Here is a 21,291-nt window from a genome sequence, read left to right on the forward strand (position 1 = left end):
GCTCAATATGACTGATATTTGACACTCCATTAATATTCATCCTCATATTTTGATAGGGTAATCAGGGCTACTGTCAAGCAGAGGGTAATTTTCCTGTTTAGAATTATTACATATAAAACATACAAATGTATATGTTTTAACTGTAGCATTCTAATAAGATTCTGAACTGTGGTTCTCATATCAGGATTACAAGCTACAGCACAAAAGAAACTGTAGACAAAAAATGCATTTTGTCCCTTGGGTTAAATATATTTATTCAAAAACCAAAACATAAGTAAGGAACACCAGTCATCGTAAGCACACTAAAATGTATACTTGTTTCCTCCAACACAATTTTCACAGCAAACGGTATGCAGTTTCCTTCAGGTAAAGCACTAGGCTAACATCTGCTAGGGATATGTACTGTCAAAAAGGAATCTTTTGGAAAAGAGAATTAGATGACTGAATATTCTACAAATTAGACAAATTATTTTCATAAAATGAGGACATTGAAAAATCAAAACATACAAACATAAATATAGTATATGGGAAAGGAAATGAAATGCTCTAAGTGAACAAAATTCAGCTACTTTCTACAGACAAGTGTACACTACTACACTAATGTCTAATTAACATCATTCCCAACATACTTCATTATTGTGATAGATCCAGTGAGTAAACTGACTTTGCTGTTGTTCCTATAAGTGCTTGGGTGTGGTCTCTCGTTGCCCCCCATCAGCTCAGTCGCTGTAAATCTACTGCACTGGACTGCAAAGAGTGGGCGAGAAACCCTCGTTCACAAAACCGCTATGTATCCGAATGAGTGGAAATGGAAGGACGTGTCCAGCTGTAATGAGTGAAGTCACAGCATCATCATCATCATCTGATAATTAACATGCGGAAGGACAGTGGCCAGCCTACCATGGCACAGGGGTGTCAGACTCCAGTGTGTCCTGGAGGGCCGTGGTGTCTGTTGTGCTCTTTCAATAAGAAGCCAGCTTAAGCCTTAGAAACCAAGGATGTGTGGACCTCTTGGTAAAGCGGTGATTTAAACGAATCAGTTAAATGCTGGAACACACCGATAGCCTACGGACCGCGTGGACTCCCAGAACTGGGGAGTCTGACACCCCTGATTTAACATGGAAACCGCCACACACAACTCCAGTCTGTCATGCTCTCCATCTCAAGCTATTCCAGTGGTGATACCTGGACCACAGGGCCAAGGCGGTTGGGCCAGTGCGTGTGAAAGTCAGCCCGCAGGGAAATATATAATTGCTTCTTTAACTGGATCCATTGCTTTAGGGACACCAGTTTCCTCAATGCAACAGGTTACATAAAGCAGACTGTGTCACACATATGTATGCTTGGCTGTATGCACTGTGAGAATAGTATCACTGTACAGTGTTTCTGTCTGACCACCTTCATCTTCCTGGTTCTCTCAGCTCGGCACTGCTTGTACGCCATTGGTTAAATCACCAGACTGACTGAATGAATGAATGAATGAATGGGACTGATTTTCCTGGGTCTCAAATAACACAGTGTGCTTTGTGCTAACAGTACATTATTACGTCACTGGCGTGGTGCTGTGGTTTTACACCAGGGCTAGTCTGCAGTCACTCCCACTTCTCCTCCCCCTCCCCCCCCATCTTGGCAATGACCCAGACCAGACTCCCAAAACCCAATCGTTGTAGGTGCCTCTTAATCAATTACCCGAGTTTTCTTCCAGGAATATTCTACTCAGTGAAAAGATTTACTGTCTCTCGGTCACAGGGAGAAGGAGGAGGCCTTGACAGTCTGCATTATATCCGCTGACCCAAACACGGCTATCATCACTGACAGCCCTAATACAGACTCCATTTCCTCTGGGCTGATCTAATGGAGGCATTACGCATCCGCTACATTATGTGCTGAAGTCTGACTCAGACCGGTTCACTCAAATGGGATGGACTCTGATAGGATATTGGAAAATATTTTTTAAAGGCGAATCTCTGCAAGCTGATGCCTATCTCCACGTTCGCTTCCATCCGTGTTGGTACCTACACTGACGCCAGTGTCCGCGCAGAGATGAGTGTGAGCCATGCAGAGGGAGTGTGTTCCAGGAACAGGGGTAGATAATACTATGAGGTGTTTCCGTGGTGACTGTGGCCTTGAGCCGGCCCCTCCTCCCTCTGAAGGGGCTCAGGTCTTGATTTCGACGACCTTGATGAAGGGCAGAGACTTGTTGCCGTGACTGGAGGGCCTGAGTGGTTTGCTGTGGACACAAAAGAGGCACAAAGTGTTCAAGCTCGAGAGCAGCTGACACAAAAGGAACTAAGACTGATATCTTTTGCAAATAACTCGTCCTTGTCTGGTGTCTGAGAAGCGAAGTCTGATGTCAACACTGACAACATCAAGACAAGATACTGTGAGGAGGCAAATATGAGCTTAGGTTGTGTGTCTGTGTGTCTGTGTGTGAGTGTGTGAGTGTGTGAGTGTGTGAGTGTGTGAGTGTGTGAGTGTGTGAGTGTGTGAGTGTGTGAGTGTGTGAGTGTTTTTACCTGTAGACGATCTGTGGGCTACGCTCTGGTGACGGCTTATTTAAGTTGGGCCTTTGACCACCGAGGAAGTAATCCATCTGGTCATGCAGCTCTCTGTTCTGAAGGGAGGAAACCAAGCACACGGTCAAAGTTCATCCAGGAAGACAGAAGACCCAGAAAAAGAAAGAAAGACAGAAAGGGCGTAGAGAGAGGGAGAGCTCCAGGGACATGGCTGCACAGCTAGGGCGGACAGACGCACAGACACGTACCTCCGCCTCCAGGTAAGCCACCTTCTCCTCAAGCTCCCGGATCATGTGGTCTCTCTCCTGGATGACCGTGCGCGAGTTCTCCAGCTGCGTGAACACAAACACGCACAGCAGGCAGCAGGTTACGCTCTGACCTCAAACATACTTTCACACACTGAATAATTAACATGAAATCAGGACACGGCTCATAATAATTTATTAATACGCTACACTGATATCTATTACACCGCCTGCATGGACTTCAAAGCACAGTACACTATGTGCTGGGAGAAGCTCACAGAACCCAGCATTCTTGATCATTTTACCACTTCCTCCTCAGCTCCTTCCTGCTTATACAGTTTTAATCCTGGCTCCTCTCACGTTTGAATTCCGGCTCTCTCTCTCCCTGTCATCCAGTGCGGATCTTCCTTTCATGATGGCCAGCTGTCATCCAGCTGCTCGGACCTGCGACAGCAGCACAGTCTCTTTCTTAGTGCTCGACCCTGCGACACGGGGGAGGAGTGCATGTTAGGCCACACCTGTGTCAAGGTGGGTGTGGAGAGTGACACTGTGATAGGGAGTGACACTGTGTGATGGAGAGTGACACTGTGTGATAGAGAGTGACACTGTGATGGGGTGACATGGATGGAGAGTGACCTGATGAGAGTGACACTGTGTCTGATGCAGACACTGTGTAATGGAGAGTGACACTGTGTGATGAGTGACACCATGCGATGGAGAGTGACACTGTGTGATGGAGAGTGACACTGTGTGATGGAGAGTGACACTGTGTGATGGAGAGTGACACTGTGTGATGGAGAGTGACACTGTGATGGAGAGTGACACTGTGTGATGGAGAGTGACACTGTGGATGGAGAGTGACACTGTGGAGAGTGACACTGTGTGATGGGGAGTGACACCGTGCGATGGAGAGTAACACTGTAAGGGGGAGTGACACTGTGTGATGGGGAATGACACTGTGTGATGAGTGACACCTGCGATGGAGAGTGACACTAATGGAGAGTGACACCATGCGATGGGAGTGACACTGTGATGATGAGTGACACCATGCGATGGAGAGTGACACTGGGGGGAATGACACTGTGTGATGGGGAGTGACACCATGCGATGGAGAGTGACACTAATGGAGAGTGACACCGTGGGATGGAGAGTGACACTGTGTGATGAGTGACACTGTGTGATGAGTGACACCATGTGATGGGGAGTGACACCATGTGATGGGGAGTGACACCATGTGATGGGGAGTGACACCATGTGATGGGGAGTGACACTGTGTAATGGAGTTTGACACTGTGTAATGGAGAGTGACACTGTGTAATGGAGTGTGACACTGTGTAATGGAGAGTGACACTGATGGAGAGTGACACCGTGGGATGGAGAGTGACACCATGCGATGGAGTGTGACACTGTGTGAGGGGGAGTGACACTGTGTGAGGGGGAGTGACACTGTGTGATGAGAGTGACACCGTGTGATGGGGAGTGACACTGTGTGATGAGTGACACTGTGATGGAGAGTGATACCATGCATGGAGAGTGACACCGTGGGATGGAGAGTGATACCATGCGATGGAGAGTGACACTGTGTGATGGAGAGTGACACCGTGGGATGGAGAGTGATACCATGCGATGGAGAGTGACACTGTGGGATGGAGAGTGACACCATGCGATGGAGAGTGACACTGTGTGATGGAGAGTGACACCGTGGGATGGAGAGTGATACCATGCGATGGAGAGTGACACTGTGTGATGGGGAGAGCTGCTGTTCCAGAGGGCTGCGCCTCAGTCAGGGCCTCCTCACCTCTGGGTGTCCTCCTTCTGTTCCCGCAGCCGCAGCAGCTCCCCCTCGCTCTTCCTCATCTTGTCCAGCAGGGCGGCGCTCTCCTGCTGCATGCCGTTCAGCAGTCGCTGCAGCTCGTCGATGCGCCTGTCCCGCGTCTCCACCCCCTCCTCCGCCCGCAGCAACTTCTCCGCCTGCTCACTCAGCTGCTGCCGATACTGACCGCTCTCCGCCTGGGAGAGAAGAGGAGAGGAGAGTCAGCACATAGAGCACACACACCACACACACACATACACACACGCACCCCACACACTAACCCAATCAGCACACACACACACACGCATGCGCAAACACACACACTAACTCAGTCAGCACATCCACACACACACTAACTCAGTCAGCACACACACAGACTAATGCACACATCAACATTAACTATGATTAAGCAGTCATCACGCAACCATACACATGGTATGAAACCTCAAAATTGCACAAGAAAGGAGAAAGATAGAAAGTGAGCTGCACAGAGAAGGATTATCACGAAGTAGCACTTAATACCAAGTTAATCTCCCAACACTATTAATATAAAATTACTTTTAATGTCTTGCGCCATTATAGAACTGCTCCTACTACAGTTTACCTCTTTACTACTGAATACAATATGAAATGTCACACTCTTTTGAAAAAGAAAGCAGGCAAACAGGAAGAAACGCATTACAAATGCGATATAAAGAGAGTATGAATCTAATCTTAATACTAAACTAGCAATGAAAGCGAGAACACAAGGGGAGGAGTGTGTAAACACACACACGGGAGGTTAAACAGCCTTGGGTACTGACCTGCAGCCTCTCTCTCTCCGCCTGGTGCTTCCTCTCGGCCTCCTGAAGCTGTCCGTATAAACGCTTACTCACTTCCCTCAGCCGAGCGCTCTCCTGCTCGTCCTCCCAGTCCTGACAGAAGGAGGGGGAGAGGGGGGGAGGGACAGGGAGAGATGAGAGTGAGGGAAAGACAGAGAGAGAGAGGGAGGGAGGGAAGGGGAGAGGGAAAGAGGGAGGAAGAGAGAGAGAGAGAGAGAGAGAGAAGGAGAGAAGGAGAGAGACAAAGAGAGAGGGGGAGAGAAAAGGAAAGAGAGAGGAGGAAAGAGGGAGGCAGCAGAGGGCCAGTGAGAGGGTAGGTGGGAGAAGAGGATAACAAATTGAGACAATCGTACTGAAATCCTATTGCCCTACTGAAATCAATACATAAATCAATAACTATACAAACTATCATAACCCTGTATTATTTTTCCCCTAGGAGTGGAACCAAATAGATATATTAATCTGCTGTTCCATCGATTCATTTTTACAGTTGCATTTGACAGTCATTTCATTTGTGAGGCACTGCCTTTTATTTGTTTATTCACTTAAAAACTGAGAGAGAGAGAGAGAGAGAGAGAGAGAGAGAGAGAGAGCGCGAGTGAGTGAGAGAGAATTTATTTGAATGTGTATCAGGCACAGGGTGTGGCCTGGGGCAGGTGCGTCACTAGTCACTCCACTTCTCTTCCCTCTGTTTTTCCTGCCCAGGTACAATACAAGTCTTTCCAGAACATTCCGTTTGCTCTAATGTTTCTATAATGCTTGGAAAAAAATGGCACAATGTGCCTAATGCCTGCAGCCCAAGCAGCATGAGGAGGTCGCTTTAATGAAGCAACTCTCAGCCTCGCACCTCGAGGCCTCGGGTGAAGGGCCTATCGTCTTACCTCACTGGGACGGCTGCATTGTGGCCGTGGAAACGTGATATATGTGCGAAAAGGCAGCCAGTGCTTCTGTGTGCGCAGTCTTTCATTATCGCTGCCCAAGCGATGATGAGACAGGCAGCGCGCGTGCGCGCGAAGACAAGGCGTATGAAGAAGCTCTCACCTGCTGTTCTGCGGCAGTGCCGTTCTCCTGGTGGCTGGACACGCGCGGCTGACTGCTCGGCACATGGACCGTGTAGCCATTGGGGGGGAACTGAAGAGGCAGAGGGGAAAGGGGCCCATGTGTTAGGAACCAACAAAACAGACGGGGGAATTACAGCATGTTTATGAGTACAGTAATACTTATATGTACGCTTGTGTACTGCAGCCAAACATTCATATGCACACACACCCAAACACATGCACATGCGGTCACACACACACCCACGTGCACACACACACACGCACATACACGTGCACATACATAAACACACACACACACACACCCAAACACATGCACATACATAAACACACACACACACACACACATGCACATACACGTGCACATACATAAACACACACACACACACGCACATACACGTGCACATACATAAACACACACACACATGCACATACACGTGCACGTGCACATACATAAACACACACACACACACACACGCATACCCTATGTTCTCCGTTGTTGTTGTTCCTAGCTGCCATAACCTCCCTCAGGGTCTTCAGACAGTACCTGACCTGGAGAGACATAGCACAGTTACACTGGAGCAGAGAGGACAGAGGGAAGATGGAGAGACATAGCACAGTTACACTGGAGCAGAGAGGACAGAGGGAAGATGGAGAGACACAGCACAGTACATGGAGCAGAGAGGACAGAGGGAAGATGGAGAGACACAGCACAGTTACACTGGAGCAGAGAGGACAGAGGAAGATGGAGAGACACAGCACAGTTACACTGGAGCAGAAGGCAGAGGAAGATGAGAGACACAGCACAGTTACACTGGAGCAGAGAGGACAGAGGGAAGATGGAGACACAGCACAGTTACACTGGAGCAGAGAGGACAGAGGGAAGATGGAGAGACACAGCACAGTTACACTGGAGCAGAGAGGACAGAGGGAAGATGGAGAGACACAGCACAGTTACACTGGAGCAGAGAGGACAGAGGGAAGATGGAGAGACACAGCACAGTTACACTGGAGCAGAGAGGACACAGGGAAGATGGAGAGGGACAGACAGGTTCGGGAGGAAGGGAAAGTATGTTGGGTAATAAGAATGAAAGGAAAAGAAGAGAGAGACAGTGGGGAAGCGAGGAGGGAAGAAAGAAGGGAAGGTGATGTTCTCACCTCCTGTATCTGTGACACTTCATCTGACAGCATCTTCAGGTTCTGCTGGTCCCTGGCCTGCTCCTGCTTACGCCCCTCCAGGTACACCTGCAACACATGGGATTCAGTACAGTACAGGGCTACACACTCACACTTACTCATTATGGAAAAAGTCAATCACACACACGTACACACCATACACCTGCTACACGTCCCCACAGTACTAACAAACACATAAAACATCTTTATTACACAAACCTTACCGCACACACACACTCGGGTACAGGGTGCGAAAAAAAAAAAAAAAGTATCTCGAGATGCAAATGTATGCACTATAAATACACTATAAAATGCATGCTGATCCAATGCAGCAACACGTACCTTAATGATCTCCACCTTCTCTTCCGTTGGCTTGATCGATTCGACCTTCAGCGGCGGCCTCTCGATGGGCGGCGGCCTCTCGGTGGGCGGCTGCACCAGCGCAAAAGCTCGGCCAATCGGCTGCATCGGGCAAAACCAGGCCGGTTAGCCAACATGTACGGCACACACATACACAGTACAACTCCGCTCACTGCGCACAAACGCCATATGGACATGATTACATAATGCTAAAAAAGGACTTTGTTCACTCAATGGTTTTGCACACATGAACCAAACATAATTTACAGTTCATAGTTATACATTATACTGCGTATACATTCACTACAGTGAGTTTCACAGTGAGGAGGAAAGTACCATAACAGGCTCTGGTTGTTATGTAACCGCTACGTTCTGCCATTTCTCTCTCAAATTAGGCCCTGACTTCTGCCTATTATGATTTGCATGAGACGCTCACATTTTGACGGTTAACACGCCGGTGGGGAAAAGCAGACCGTACCACCTCTGAAGAGAAAGAGCACTGCAGAGACCCGATTAGCCTCGATCCCAGGGCTAAAACTCACATGCGGCTAATTATGGGAGTCAGCCCGAGGTAATTCAGCTCTACGATGTGCCCCGTCCTCATGCTCTCCAGTAAATGTTCTTTTCTTAATTTATTCCTACACTAAAATAGCATGACTGCACATCCCATATCAACTCTTGTGCCAATACCAAATTTGATGAAATGTCCATATCTCGAGTAGATTGAATGGGTTATATGGAGAGTCAATCTCCTTTGTGTATATATATTTTATTGCTTTGGCTTTGAACAAAACATTTAGTTCCTTCAATATTAATAACATCTCCGTTTTAACGACAGTGTTCATAAGTCTCCATTATATGATACTTTTTTGAGTTTAAGCATTTAATCTCATCCTTCGTGAGGATATTTCTACATTACAACAAAAATAACAATCACCAAGATGATCGTGATTCAGATTGTGTAGTCCAGCTGTAAAGTCACTCCTAACGCGAGTGTGCTGAGGATTTGGTGGGGTGTGTGTGTGTGTGTGGTGTGTGTGTGTGTGTCTGTGTGTACAGGACGGGAGGTTACCCTGCTTCTGGGCTGGGCTGGGCTCCGAAGCGGCTGGTTCTGCTCGTGCAGAGTGAGTCTGAGCCGCCTGCAGCCATCCTGCAACACGGGAATCATGGGAAATAAACAACGCGTGATGACAACGGCGAGAAAGAGGCTGTACCTAAGAGGCGGTGTCCCTCCATTTGAACTGTATTCTTTTAAAACTCACAAGGTCTACAACTATATCAGACTAAAACAATCAAAATTTAAAATTTTGGAGGATACTAGAGGAAAACATAGTCATAACTGGCCTTCTGAAAATAGGGCGGAAAACCCTTTTGGCTCAGAGTCGCTCAGCAGCCATTATAGATTTGTTTCTATAGCAACACAAACACGGGAGTGTAGACTGCCGCTCACAATGGTGAACGGGACCATCGGCGGCAGTGCTGGGGCTCCGGCGGAGCTGGGCTACCCGCGGACGGGTGGAGCGGGAAACTGGGCTATTATTTCACACGTACTGTGAACTTTGGAATGGAGACTCCACCCTGTAGAGCTGCACACCGCAACCGAAGCCACACCACACACGCACCACGCACACACCACCTTCACACAGCACCTGCACACACCTCTTCCAGAGCATGAGACCCCCACTGTGTGCTGTGGTGATGAGGGTATTTGACCGGCTCAGTGAGAAAGAGAGAGAGAGAGGGGGAGGGACAAGGATTACATAACATGGAATTCAAGCCGTCTAGATCCTTGTTTACTTATTCATTCTTCTGCACACTGCGTGCATTCAAGTGTGTACAGTATGTGTACAAGCTCAATATCGCTCCTTAAAATAACATACAATATTCAATAAACTGATTTTTCAAGCTTCTGTAAGCATTATAACTTCTGACCTTCGGTATGATGAATGTCTAGATATTATCTCTAAGCACAAACGTATTTGACTTTTTCATCTGTTCCCACCCAGCTCTATACATCTGACTACAAATACTCCATATCAAATGTATTAGATAAGAGCCAGTGCATGTGTAGAAACATATGCGTGTGTGTGACATGCATCAAACGTTCGGAACAAAAGATATAACAGGTTCACCAGCCATTTAAAACAAAAGACGGTGTCATTGTACTGTAAAATACAGAGCCTGAAAGTGTGTGCATTCGTGTGTGTGTGTGTGTGTGTGTGTGTGTGTGTGTACACACGCGTGTATAACGTACACCGTGATACGTTCCCGTGCCTGCGATGATGCTCACTCAATCACAGCAGAGATCCAGCTGTGCTGAAGAGCAGTCAGTCAACACTGAATACGGAACGCTGATAATGATCATGTCAGTGAACTCGGTCTGTTCTGAACAACAGACCTAACGCCCTTCACTTTCTCCCAGTGTTGACACAGGGGAAAAAAAAGAACATGTATTTAGAGAGAGAGAGAGAGAGTGAAAGAGAGGGGAACAGATGAGAGGTATTCCTGGCATAACTCCGCCGGCCTTGACAACGTTTCAGACTCTGGGCCCCGGCGGCGCACAGTTACTGATCAACTCGACTGCGTCTTCCACAGAAGCGTTAGGGTTACCTAATGGTTAACGAGGACGGAACGGAAACGAGCGCCGTTTAAAATTCATAAATAAATACGCATTTGTTTTTATTTAAAAAATGGGCACAGACTTGGAATCCGTTCACTTCACTTCCTAATCTACTTCACGCAATCCTCATCCACATCCCACAATGCACTGCTCCATTGTTTTTCCTCTCCACAATTATATTATGTTGTTATGTATTTAGTCCAGGCTTCGTTTAAGCACGGTTAACACAAATACAGATAAAATAAAACAAAATGCTTTCCGAATTGTTGATGTTAAAAGTCTGCTCTCTGTACTTCCTTGTCTGTAAGCTATATCTATTTTATATCTGTGCTTTATGTGTAAGCTATATCTATTTTATATCTGTGCTTTATGTGTAAGCTATATCTATTTTATATCTGCGCTAGCTTTGTTTTAAGAAGCAGATGTAGCCTTATCAGCAAAGCTGTGTATTCTTAAGAATACCTGAAGTGTAAAATAGTATAATTCAGGCATATTTTAGCAAGCCATTTTTTTCACATGAAGAAGACGGAAATGGAAAAAAATGTTTTGGTTCAACAAAAATGATTTAGGAATATTAATACTTTTAAAAAAATGCTATGACAGACAGCCGCTTGTACGTGCTTTTGAAAGTTTCAGGAAGTTATAAATCAAGAGTCTATTCATTACACTGGCGTGAGAAAGACAAACTATCACATGCCCGTATCAGAGCGAGCAATTTCTGCGGAAGTGGAAATTTTTCCCAGCACCAAAACCGGTTCCTTGGTTGTGAAAATATGCATATCAACTGAGAAAGAATGGAGCAACAGAATGGAGCAACATATTGGGACACATCATCTTCACTGCGATTAGGCTACTCACACATTCTAAAATTAACCGCAATTAGCCTTTGGTTGAATGAGAGATTTTCTAGAGTTTTCTAGTGTTTTATTTATGAAGAGAATAATCCTCCAGCTTATGCACAGAGCCGAACTGCGTGCCACAGCCTCTGACTGGGGGGGGGGGGGACCCCTCTACACCCAGAAAAGCCCCCGGCAGCACAAGCAGCCCCCAGCAGCACCCACGTTCCCCTGCACTCCCATTAGCACTGCCCCCTCCCTGCCCTCCCCTCTCACTCACGGCCTAGCCTGGTCTACTAGTGCCCAACTGCCCTGCCATTCACTTCAACAGAAACTCATCTTTCCCAAAATGGCTCTCTCACACGCCCATCGTCCTGTCAGCGCCCTGCGTAAACTGCTGTCACGGAAAAGAGGCGAATGGAACAAAACAAAACAAAACAAAATAAAACAAACAGGAGGAAATGTGCCTGTTGAAAGTGATGTACGGACAACCTGGAAAAGCCCGGCAATCTCTCCCAGAAGCTCTCAAATTTCTGAATGCATTTAAACTCACAAAAAATGCACACGGAATACACACAGACACACACATGAATGCATACATGTACACACACACACACACAGAAAAAAAAAAAACTGCATATGGACGCTACAATTTTACTAAATTTACATTTATGGATTAATAAAATTCAGAGACTGCTGAGTACACCTTTTGTGGTTAGCATGCAGGTGGTGGTGGAATTACCTTGAATTAGTACTGCCAGAGCATCTAAACACTGGGAGCTGGGTTTAACATCCTGTTCCTGTGGTGCGTGCCCGAGCACATGGCCATTATCTTATCTGATATGAGAGCGTGCATGAATAAGACTGCCCACAGCCAAAACACCGCCATGCAAAATAGTACCACTCACATGCACCACAGTCTCCCACAGACAAAGCAGTGACTCACAATAGCACACGGCATTACTGCCTCTCAGACAAAACAGATTCACATTGTATAAATACAGGACGTGCAGATTCATACAAAAACCGAAACCACCACGCACAGCACACCGTGATAAAGACGAAGGAGGGCTGTGAAGGTCTTTCCGTGAAACGGTGCTTTGCTAGGCTACATCAAGGGGAGAGAAATGTGACCGTGCGTGATTAAGATGACATTAACTTGAGACTGTGGGTTTCACAATGCTACACATCTTACAGCCTTCTTACACTACACTGAAGTTTCCAGCGTTTCTCCAACGAGACGAATCAACATTTCTGAATGATGTCAGCTTTTAATAGCTTATCAGCAACACAGGCCATCGCTGATACCACAGTGTCACGCCACGACAGGCAGCCATTTCAGTTAACATTTAACTAAAGCGGACAGCTTTACAATGAAGTCACTGGACTTCATTCCTCTCCCTAATCAACAGTTCATTACTTCAAACCTGATAATGATTGACAGCCCTGTGTTCTTAAGAAGTCATCTGCAACACAATTCAGATAATATTTAAACAATGTTTGCTTCAATCAGTTGCCTTGCCAGCAGCAACCTAACCTTTACACTTTTCCTCAAAACACACATGGTAGCCATACAGTAATCAGCACTGGTGTTGTATCACCTGCGTCTGCCTCATATAGTAAAAACCATGAGAACCGTCACACTACTAAGCCATTATAAATATGTGAATGGCCTCATATGAAATTCAACATTGTATTTACTGTAAACAGTAGTCCAGTATACCTGAGACCATGCAGTTGTTTCCGTGTAACAGGGTTTGAGTCAATGCAAAACTCACCTGCTGATTTCCATACCAGAGTGTCCGCCCTCTCTCCACAACCAAACCCAACGCAACCCAACCCAGCCCAAAGCAGAATTTCAGCACTTCAAACGTGCCTTGTGCCTCCACACCTCTCCCTGAGGGGATCTGAGATGTAGCGCTGGGGCCCCAGCTACTGGTGGAAGGGGGGGGGGGGCGGATAATTCAAACAAAACAAGCTCACTTTAAATGATTAACTCCCTTGTGTCATTATTTTGTCTGCAAGCAGGCCCGAGCATCGTGGCTTTAGGGGTGAATATTTGCGATCTGGATCTCTGGCAGGGCAGTTGAAGGGTGGGGGTTAGAGGTTCAGGTGAACAATGACGATTCATGTCAACACCTGGAACAAGATATTCCCTCACAGGACTAAGCAACACAATGAATTTGGGTTTGTGTGTGCGCGTGTGTAAATAGAGAGGGTCGGAGTCAATGGCAATGTCAGCAGGTGAAAAACTGTGAGGAAAAAGGTAAACTGTTAGCTATCAATCCAGTGAGTTCCTCTTCAGTTCTGCAATGCCAACGAGAAGCAGCAAGGTGCCACGTCATTTCAGCATGATTAATGAATAAGTGCTATATACCAGACCACTGTGCATCTGCAAATTTTTTTTTTTTTTTTTTAAATGACCCGTTTGGTCTGCAGTGTAAACACACAGTTTAACAAACACAGTTCGGCAGAACAAACAGAGCTCAGATTGGAGGGAAGGAGGGAGGGAGGGAGACAAAGGGTTGCCCGGGTTACCTGTACGGACAGGGGTCTTGGGGATTATCCATAATAATGAATTTCAGATGTGAGTGCTGTAGATGGGCGTGTATATGTGAGTTTGAGAGATATTATGCTTTCTGGCTGATCCTATGACAAATAGTGTGTTTTAGGGTTACAGGCTCAGTTGAAGTGGAAAGATGTTTTGCATGAGTGAGTGTAAAGGTGTGTTTGCGAACGTTTAGTACGTGCCTGTGTGATGTTTAATGCAAGTTCATCTAGCTGTGACAGTGGACGTGCGCGAACGCACTGCCACACTGTTTTATGGTTTTGGAGTAAGTGTGGGAGTAAGGCTGCGTTCAGACCAGATCAGGCAATGCGGGGAGAAACGGCAGGCCTCCCATCCGTTTGAATGGGGGTAGTGCGTTTAGGCTGCGGGAGTGGGGACCGCATGGGGTGCAGAAAAAAACCGCAGCCGCCGTGCGGGAAGAAGTAGAACCAGAAACAACATTTGCCATAACGCAACCCGACGTCACGCTGCGGTGGCCAATCAAGCCGGTGATCAGAGCGGAAGACGCCCACGGGAAGAAGAGCCTCGTTTAAATTACCACGTAGCATTCCGCTGTTTACCGAGCCACTGTGTAGATATGGAAGAGAGACTGAAATATAGCTGAAACCGGGCGCTATCCAGGCAGAGTTCATGGACCAAACGATGACACTCTCCCAGTTGTGTCCTCGCTTGGTTTATTTCGTGTACCCAGCTTCGACGTCTGCGTCTGGCTTACGGTCTACGCTGCAAAATAACGATAGCAAGAAGCTTCCTTCGGTTTGTGTCCAATTGTTTGAGTTAGCGGACAGGAAATGGAGGGGGATTAAAGTTCACATGACGTCACACAAATGGGCCATGTAGTGACACGTCCACACCTCCGCACAACCCTGCGGGAAGGTGCCGCATTGCCTGATCTGGTCTGAATGCAGTCCAAGGGTGTTTTTGACTCGCTCTGTAACTCTAATATGTGCTCAAACTGTCCCTGGAATATCTAAAAATGCGGTGATTCACATATAAGCTAACCCTCACATAAACGTACGCACCTGTGTATGTAGGCTACTTCCTACTTTTTGCTAGTTTGGAATACCCGGGCAAACTTGTCGCAAGTGTGCTTGATAAACTCCCATAATCCTCCTCTCCGTAGTAGGACCATGGCTCCTCCACTTTCGCTCTCCAGACCTCCTCTACTTTTAGAGGACAGACACAGGGCAGAAGCCGGCTTAACAGACCCGGTCGCCAGTCGAACCCGCTCTTCTCCCACAAGCGCCCATCAGTGTCTGAGAGTGTGGCCCTTTTTCCACCAGAGGGACCACAGAAAGGGGATCCGACGCTGAGAGAGGGCCGTGTGCAGGACACGGGCCTCTAAGCTGTGATAAGAAGGGTGGCAGAGAGCTGGCAGCCCACACTGTATACACACAACTAATCCACCCACGATTACAGAACATTCCTGTGGCCCAGTCACTACTACGACTGATGACAAATCAAAAATCTAAACGTGCTCATTTTAGCATGTCACCTACTTCTGCTTTGAGAAGGAAAGAAATGAGTGAGTAATTGAATAAGACAGCGTGTGTGTGTGTGTGAGAGAGAGAGAGAGAGAGAGAGATAGAAAAACACATAAAGAGGTCCTTAAGTCTGAGAGTGAGAGACGAATTGCAGATCACAGCTAAAATATTTAGCTGGTAATCGAGATGACTAAAGATAGCCTCGAGCCGTTACAAAAAAGATTAGTGTAAAACTAAAAACAGCTGGCCAACTCTGGATATGATATGTGATCTGTAATGATAGGACTTGTATCTAACATTACCACAGATACAATAGTCCTTTTGCTTACTAGCTGTTTCTATGATACAGAACTAAATTGACTAGTTTCTTTGAGTTCTGTAGGGTGGACTTTAAGAAACAGCTACATAATTAATTTAAGATTAATTTCAAATACATTCATTGTTATTCAAAGTAACTTAAAAATAGCTTAATACTTTAGTTCATGGTGACATCCAAATTAAATATGCGTTTTCTTTGAATATAAACAGGATTATAAACTGCCCTCGAGCAATGAAGTGAACCTGAAAAGCCTCAGCAAAACCCAGCGGTATGAATGGATTGTATATAAAGAGAAATGACAGCAGTGCGTGTGGAAGTTACTCTGGAAGGGAGTGTCTGCTAAAGACCTCCTGGGGCTAACAGCTATACTTCTGGATAGCTGTGTATATGACACCTTGGTTCAGAACATCATGTTACGGGCTGGTACAGTAAAGTTCTCTGTCCTTTCCCATTTCGTGACCAGAACATGCACTCGTGCTCCCTTTAAGACCGAGAACACAAAGCATTCCACTGCAGGGCCAGAGATGGAATGTCACCATTTTCAGACAATTGATCCTTCCCGCCAGCACTGCAACAAAAGCCACCTGACATCAAACTGACCTGAATAAATCACCCCATTAAATATTTTAAATAACTAACTGACAATTGAGCTAACTGTAAAAAAAAGAAAAACAAACTGAAAAGTCCCATCTTCCCATTACTTCCACACAGAAAAACTTCCTGTTTTACTTCAACTCAAGTGGAGTTTCAGTCAAATAGGGCTTAAGTGTATATTACAGAGTAGATTTATCAGTTTGACTTTGGACCATGCTCAGATGATAAAATACATGAGAATATCCAGTTGAAAACATTACTCATAACCTGGTATTATGCCCATCACACAAATGTAATCCCAGTAATGTCTCACGTTATATAACTAATTGGATCGTCCACAATAACAACAATGGAGGACTGACGCATCCAAAAACAACAAAGAGAACATTACATCATGAAAAAACACACTGCAACTTCTGTTTGTGAGCTATGCAATGCCACTTATTCAGTAAATGTAGCTGTACTGTACAACGTGTAATTTAGGGACACGTAACAGTTGATGTAATAATGGTGTGTGCATGATATGTGCCCAAAACCAATGCAACTGTGCAGCACAAGCCTCAGGTTTTACCTTCTAACACATGACAACCCCCCCAAGAATAGTATTCTATCTAAAGACCTATATATAATTACTCAAAGGACTGAAAACAAGGACCGATAACACCTAGGCATACTCATTACAGCACACTAACATCTCCGCACATATATCATTTACCACACTAAAAATACACTGTTAAGCATTACAAACACCAAGTTACACTGTATACAGTCAAGCACCCTGTGCTAAACCACGTCTAAAGAGACTTTATTTGAAAACTATCAGGACTAAATGAACTGTTGATATTATGTAAAATTCCTCCATGAGAGTAAATTAAAATGTCTTAATTTGTCCCATTCCATTAAAGAAATTTTTTTGGCAAGTACAAAAGTTTATAGAAACAATAAAAGGAAAAATCTGAATTTTATCAATATTACAGATTTCCAATGCAAGAACGTGGATTACTCACTGATAAATAATGAATAAAATCAACCAGTACAAAAAAAGTACTAGTTCCCCCTCCCACCCCACCCTCCAATAAAACAAATTAAGACATACGTGATGAGCACATCCAGAAGAACAAGAGTAAAAAGCCCAAAGCAACTCTATCATCTCTCTGGAAGTTTTAGTTTGCTTCAAAAACACAAGGGGGTGAGTTCTGTTAGGTCACTGCTGTATTTGTCAGGTAGTGAAGAAGAAAAAAAAAAAACAGCATTTATTTACAAGTCAAATTTAAGAACAAATGTTGACTGAATCCAGCCCAATGCGCAAAACACGAAATTCCATTAAATGTTTTCCTCAAATATACAGCCAGATACATATTCCAAAGCCCACAAGTAGGCTACATACTGTCTTAATAAATGTACAGTAGGCCTATCTAGAAATATAGGCTATATCTTTATGAGACAAATTAGAGCAGGACTATTATATAACACATAAAATCTAAAAACAATGCAAATTGGACATTTTGAGCCAACTTCAGTCACTACTGCTAGTTGTTGAAGTATTTCTGTTCAAGGGAATCTTTTAAAGCCTCTTTCCTTTTTTGTTACGCGTTTACAATGGCTGAGTTATGGAATGGACAAAGTGTTCTCGGAGTAGTACAGACGTTTGACTGTGCATACGCTCATGTCTATAATTGAAAGAAGATGAAGAAGAAATCGTCTGCGGACAGTGACGTAGTCCTATCTGTTGCTGGTCTTCTGTGGTATTTTTTGCGAAGTGTAATGTGTAGGCTACTGAGACACCTACCTTTCTGATCAAATATATTTTGAAACAACTACGTCTACTTTGTAAACAAAAAGTAGTTTATGGCCACGCATTAATGAGTAAATTGTGAACCGTAATTCTTGGGATGGTGGGACGCTGCAACGCGGTCAGAAGAAAATGACTGCATCTCGGTTTTAACTAACAATATCCGCCTTCATCAACGAACGGATAGTAAAGTGGATCTCTGGTCAATAATTACAAATGTCGTGGCGGAAATGAAACTTTAGAAATTGGACAGAGCGGAGCACTGCAAATGAAATAAGCATAACAAAACGTTCTATTTAATTAACCCTTAAGCAATTACCTGAGTCATACAAGCGTTAGGATTGTTGTTTGCTGAACAGGTTACTCTACAGGGTTGGAGTCCTGATCGATGTGGTCACTTCTGGCACTACGATCTTTACTTCACTCTAGTGTGTTTCTTTTGCACCTCTGCACCTTGACCTAATGCACTTGTTGTACGTCGCTCTGGATAAGAGCGTCTGCTAAATGCCTGTAATGTAATGTAATGCGTAGGCCTATGGCATACAATGTGGTATGGCATAAATGTATGACAGAAGTCGCCTAACAATGATAGTCTAATATCATAATTATTATAAGGAAAAAAATGGTTTTGAATAATATTACCACTCGACCACACTCATTTTGGTTTGTAGTTGCCTATTTCAATAAGTTCCATCACTGCGAATTAAATTGGTGTTACGATTACAGGGCACCATTCAACACGTCAACAGGTTCCAGAGACAAGCGAACCCTGCCGCGCAGTTACACAACATAACCCGATTACTGCGGCCGTCCGAAACCACTGGAATTCAGTACTCATACCTACCAACCATACAGCCCGGGTGCTTATAATAACAAAACCAGTTTAAATGGGATTATTAATAGGTCGCATTATTGCATAAATCAGTGTGTAGAAAACAAAAAACACCGTTCTTTTTTTCTGCGAACAGTTGCCGAAATACTAGGACAGACTGAAACTTTCCTCTTTGCTACCTGTCTCTTCCAGCATCTCAATTGTCCGTCTCTGTACAAATGAATTAGCCTACCTACTCTAAAATGCTTGGTTTTTGTATAGAAGTCGTTCGTTAGGCTATCACCAGAAAAAGCACATAATGCAACTTCCACTAACATCAGCAACGAAGCAAGTCCGGTGAACTAGTCACTCACCTTCGAACCGTCCGTTCTGATGTCGTCAAATGTACACATGCTCCGCGTAATCCCGTTCATCTTCCCGATCGAAATGGGTGAACTTAATAAATATCTAATAAATAGCCTATCAATAAATGATCAATTAAGTTTTTCGACCTTTCGAATAAATGTTTCAATACGTCTTACTTGCCTTCAAATGTAAAGGCTACGTTAGTTAACCTGTTGTTCGATATAGTGACTTGAGCTATAGCCTGTATTTTCCTGCAGCCGATATAGGACTGCTGCTCTTGCTGAGACTTATTCTCAGTTTTAAATGAGGCTAATGAGCTACGACTGAAGTTGAACGGTGAACGGGGTGTTTCCAGCCAATTCCCTCCCCTTTACCTTTCCTCTCTCCTTACGTCAAACCAGTACAACTAAACTTGTCCGAGAAAATCTCGTGACCTCATCACCAAAGCAGCTGTCTTTCCCGGCACGCCCCGCGAGAGTTACCTACTCTCCTTCGAGTACTTTCACAAATATAATTGCGTCAATAACCGTGAAAATTGGGTAATGAGCTTGAACGGAAAGGGGGTGTGGAATATCGCACTTCACACACGTAGCCATTTCACTTCTGGGACACAACACGGACAATAATTTCGACAAATTAAGCTTTCAATAGGGATCAGGGATTCAAAAGTTTCTACAGAAATTGCATGTCAATCGACCCCCCAATAATATACTGCATACACAAGTACGCGTTATAATAATAATAATAATAGCTAAAATATTTTTTAAATAAAAAAAAAAATTTTTATGGCCTCTGAAAGCGATTGCACTAACAGTTAGTTGTAAAAAAAATTGATATTTTAATTTAAGAGACTATTCCCAGTTTTTAAAGTTTGATTATAACCTGTTATTACATATTGTTCTTCTTACTCAGTTTTTACTCAATGAATGTTTCTTCAATCCAACTGCCATGTGGTCTTGTTTATCTGTCTGCTAGCATTGATTCCTTGTGTCTTAACTGAAGGAATGTTCAGTGTTAGGAATACTGCTCTAGCCTGCCTAAAAGCTCAACCTTGATCCAGGGCTCAGCACACTGCCAGCACGAAACTGGATGATGGCTTAAAGGTAAATAATGGGGATTTTGCGACTGGAGAACGGATGGACGTAATAAACACGATCTGTAACAAAGCACACGGTACGTGCGCCTGCAAACCTATAGTGGAGATGTATACCATGACATCGCTTTTAAAGAGAATAATGGTGCCCCTACGTGGGCATAGGAAAAAGTGGGAAAACGTTTTACCTTATTTTGTGCCACAGGTTTGATATCGCTGTCATGAAGATCTCCCATACAATGCATTTCCCAGAAAAACACTGAGGACCCACCCCTAGGGAGAGTAGCAACATTACTGAATGTCCTCCATTTGAAGACAACTTGTCTTATTGTGGATTGATGAACACACAGGCCTTCAGAAATGGTTTTGGAAACTTTTCCGGCTTTATGTATCACTGCAATTTTTCTAAGGTAATCTAGGTAGTCTTATTCAGTGCATCGTTCACATAAACAGATGTTTCTGGGGAAGAACAGACTGTCAGAAACCAAAATTTGTGTGCCTTTTTATAGGGCAAGGCACTTCCAACCCACACAATCTCCAATTAGCTTTTTGAGAAGTCATTAGCCTATAGGGTTGCATTTTTCCAAGGATTTTTCCAACCTAGACTGTGAATGTTTAAATGATGCATTCAGTATTGACAACAAGTACGATTATTTGTTTGTTATGAGTTTAATCAGATTGTGTTCGTCTATTATTGTGACTCAGATAAAGATTAGACCACATTTAATGAGTAATTAATGCAGAAATCCAGGTAATTCCAAAGGGTTCAAACTTTTTCTTGCAACTGCTGTGTAAAGCCAATTATACTGGCAAACATT

At 44.6% G+C, this 21,291-nt stretch overlaps 1 protein-coding gene across 1 annotated transcript; it reads right to left on the reverse strand.

Moving 5' to 3' along the window:
- Positions 1-224: 224 nt before the first annotated feature.
- On the reverse strand, positions 225-19,798 carry tuft1a (tuftelin 1a). The gene is made up of 12 exons (XM_064302841.1): positions 19,389-19,798; positions 9,062-9,139; positions 7,972-8,091; positions 7,612-7,698; positions 6,937-7,005; positions 6,437-6,526; positions 5,378-5,488; positions 4,560-4,771; positions 3,177-3,205; positions 2,765-2,895; positions 2,517-2,614; positions 225-2,230 (listed from the first exon to the last, which is right to left on the reverse strand). The coding sequence occupies exons 1-12, from the start codon at positions 19,446-19,448 to the stop codon at positions 2,158-2,160; spliced, it is 1,158 nt and encodes a 385-aa protein (XP_064158911.1). The 5' UTR covers positions 19,449-19,798; the 3' UTR covers positions 225-2,157.
- Between the last annotated feature and the right edge of the window lie 1,493 nt (positions 19,799-21,291).

Source organism: Anguilla rostrata, chromosome 1 (assembly GCF_018555375.3).
Source record: "Anguilla rostrata isolate EN2019 chromosome 1, ASM1855537v3, whole genome shotgun sequence".
Classification (NCBI taxonomy): domain Eukaryota; kingdom Metazoa; phylum Chordata; class Actinopteri; order Anguilliformes; family Anguillidae; genus Anguilla; species Anguilla rostrata.

Bases quoted from the DNA above. Each gene is read 5' to 3' on its own strand.
- tuft1a (XM_064302841.1), bottom strand. From the start codon at position 19,448: ATGAACGGGATTACGCGGAGCATGTGTACATTTGACGACATCAGAACG. The intron at 7,699-7,971 runs GTACGTGTTGCT...CATGTGTTGCAG, and splicing joins AGAAGGTGGAGATCATTAAG to GTGTACCTGGAGGGGCGTAA. The intron at 6,527-6,936 runs GTATGCGTGTGT...CTGCCTCTTCAG, and splicing joins ACAACAACGGAGAACATAGG to TTCCCCCCCAATGGCTACAC.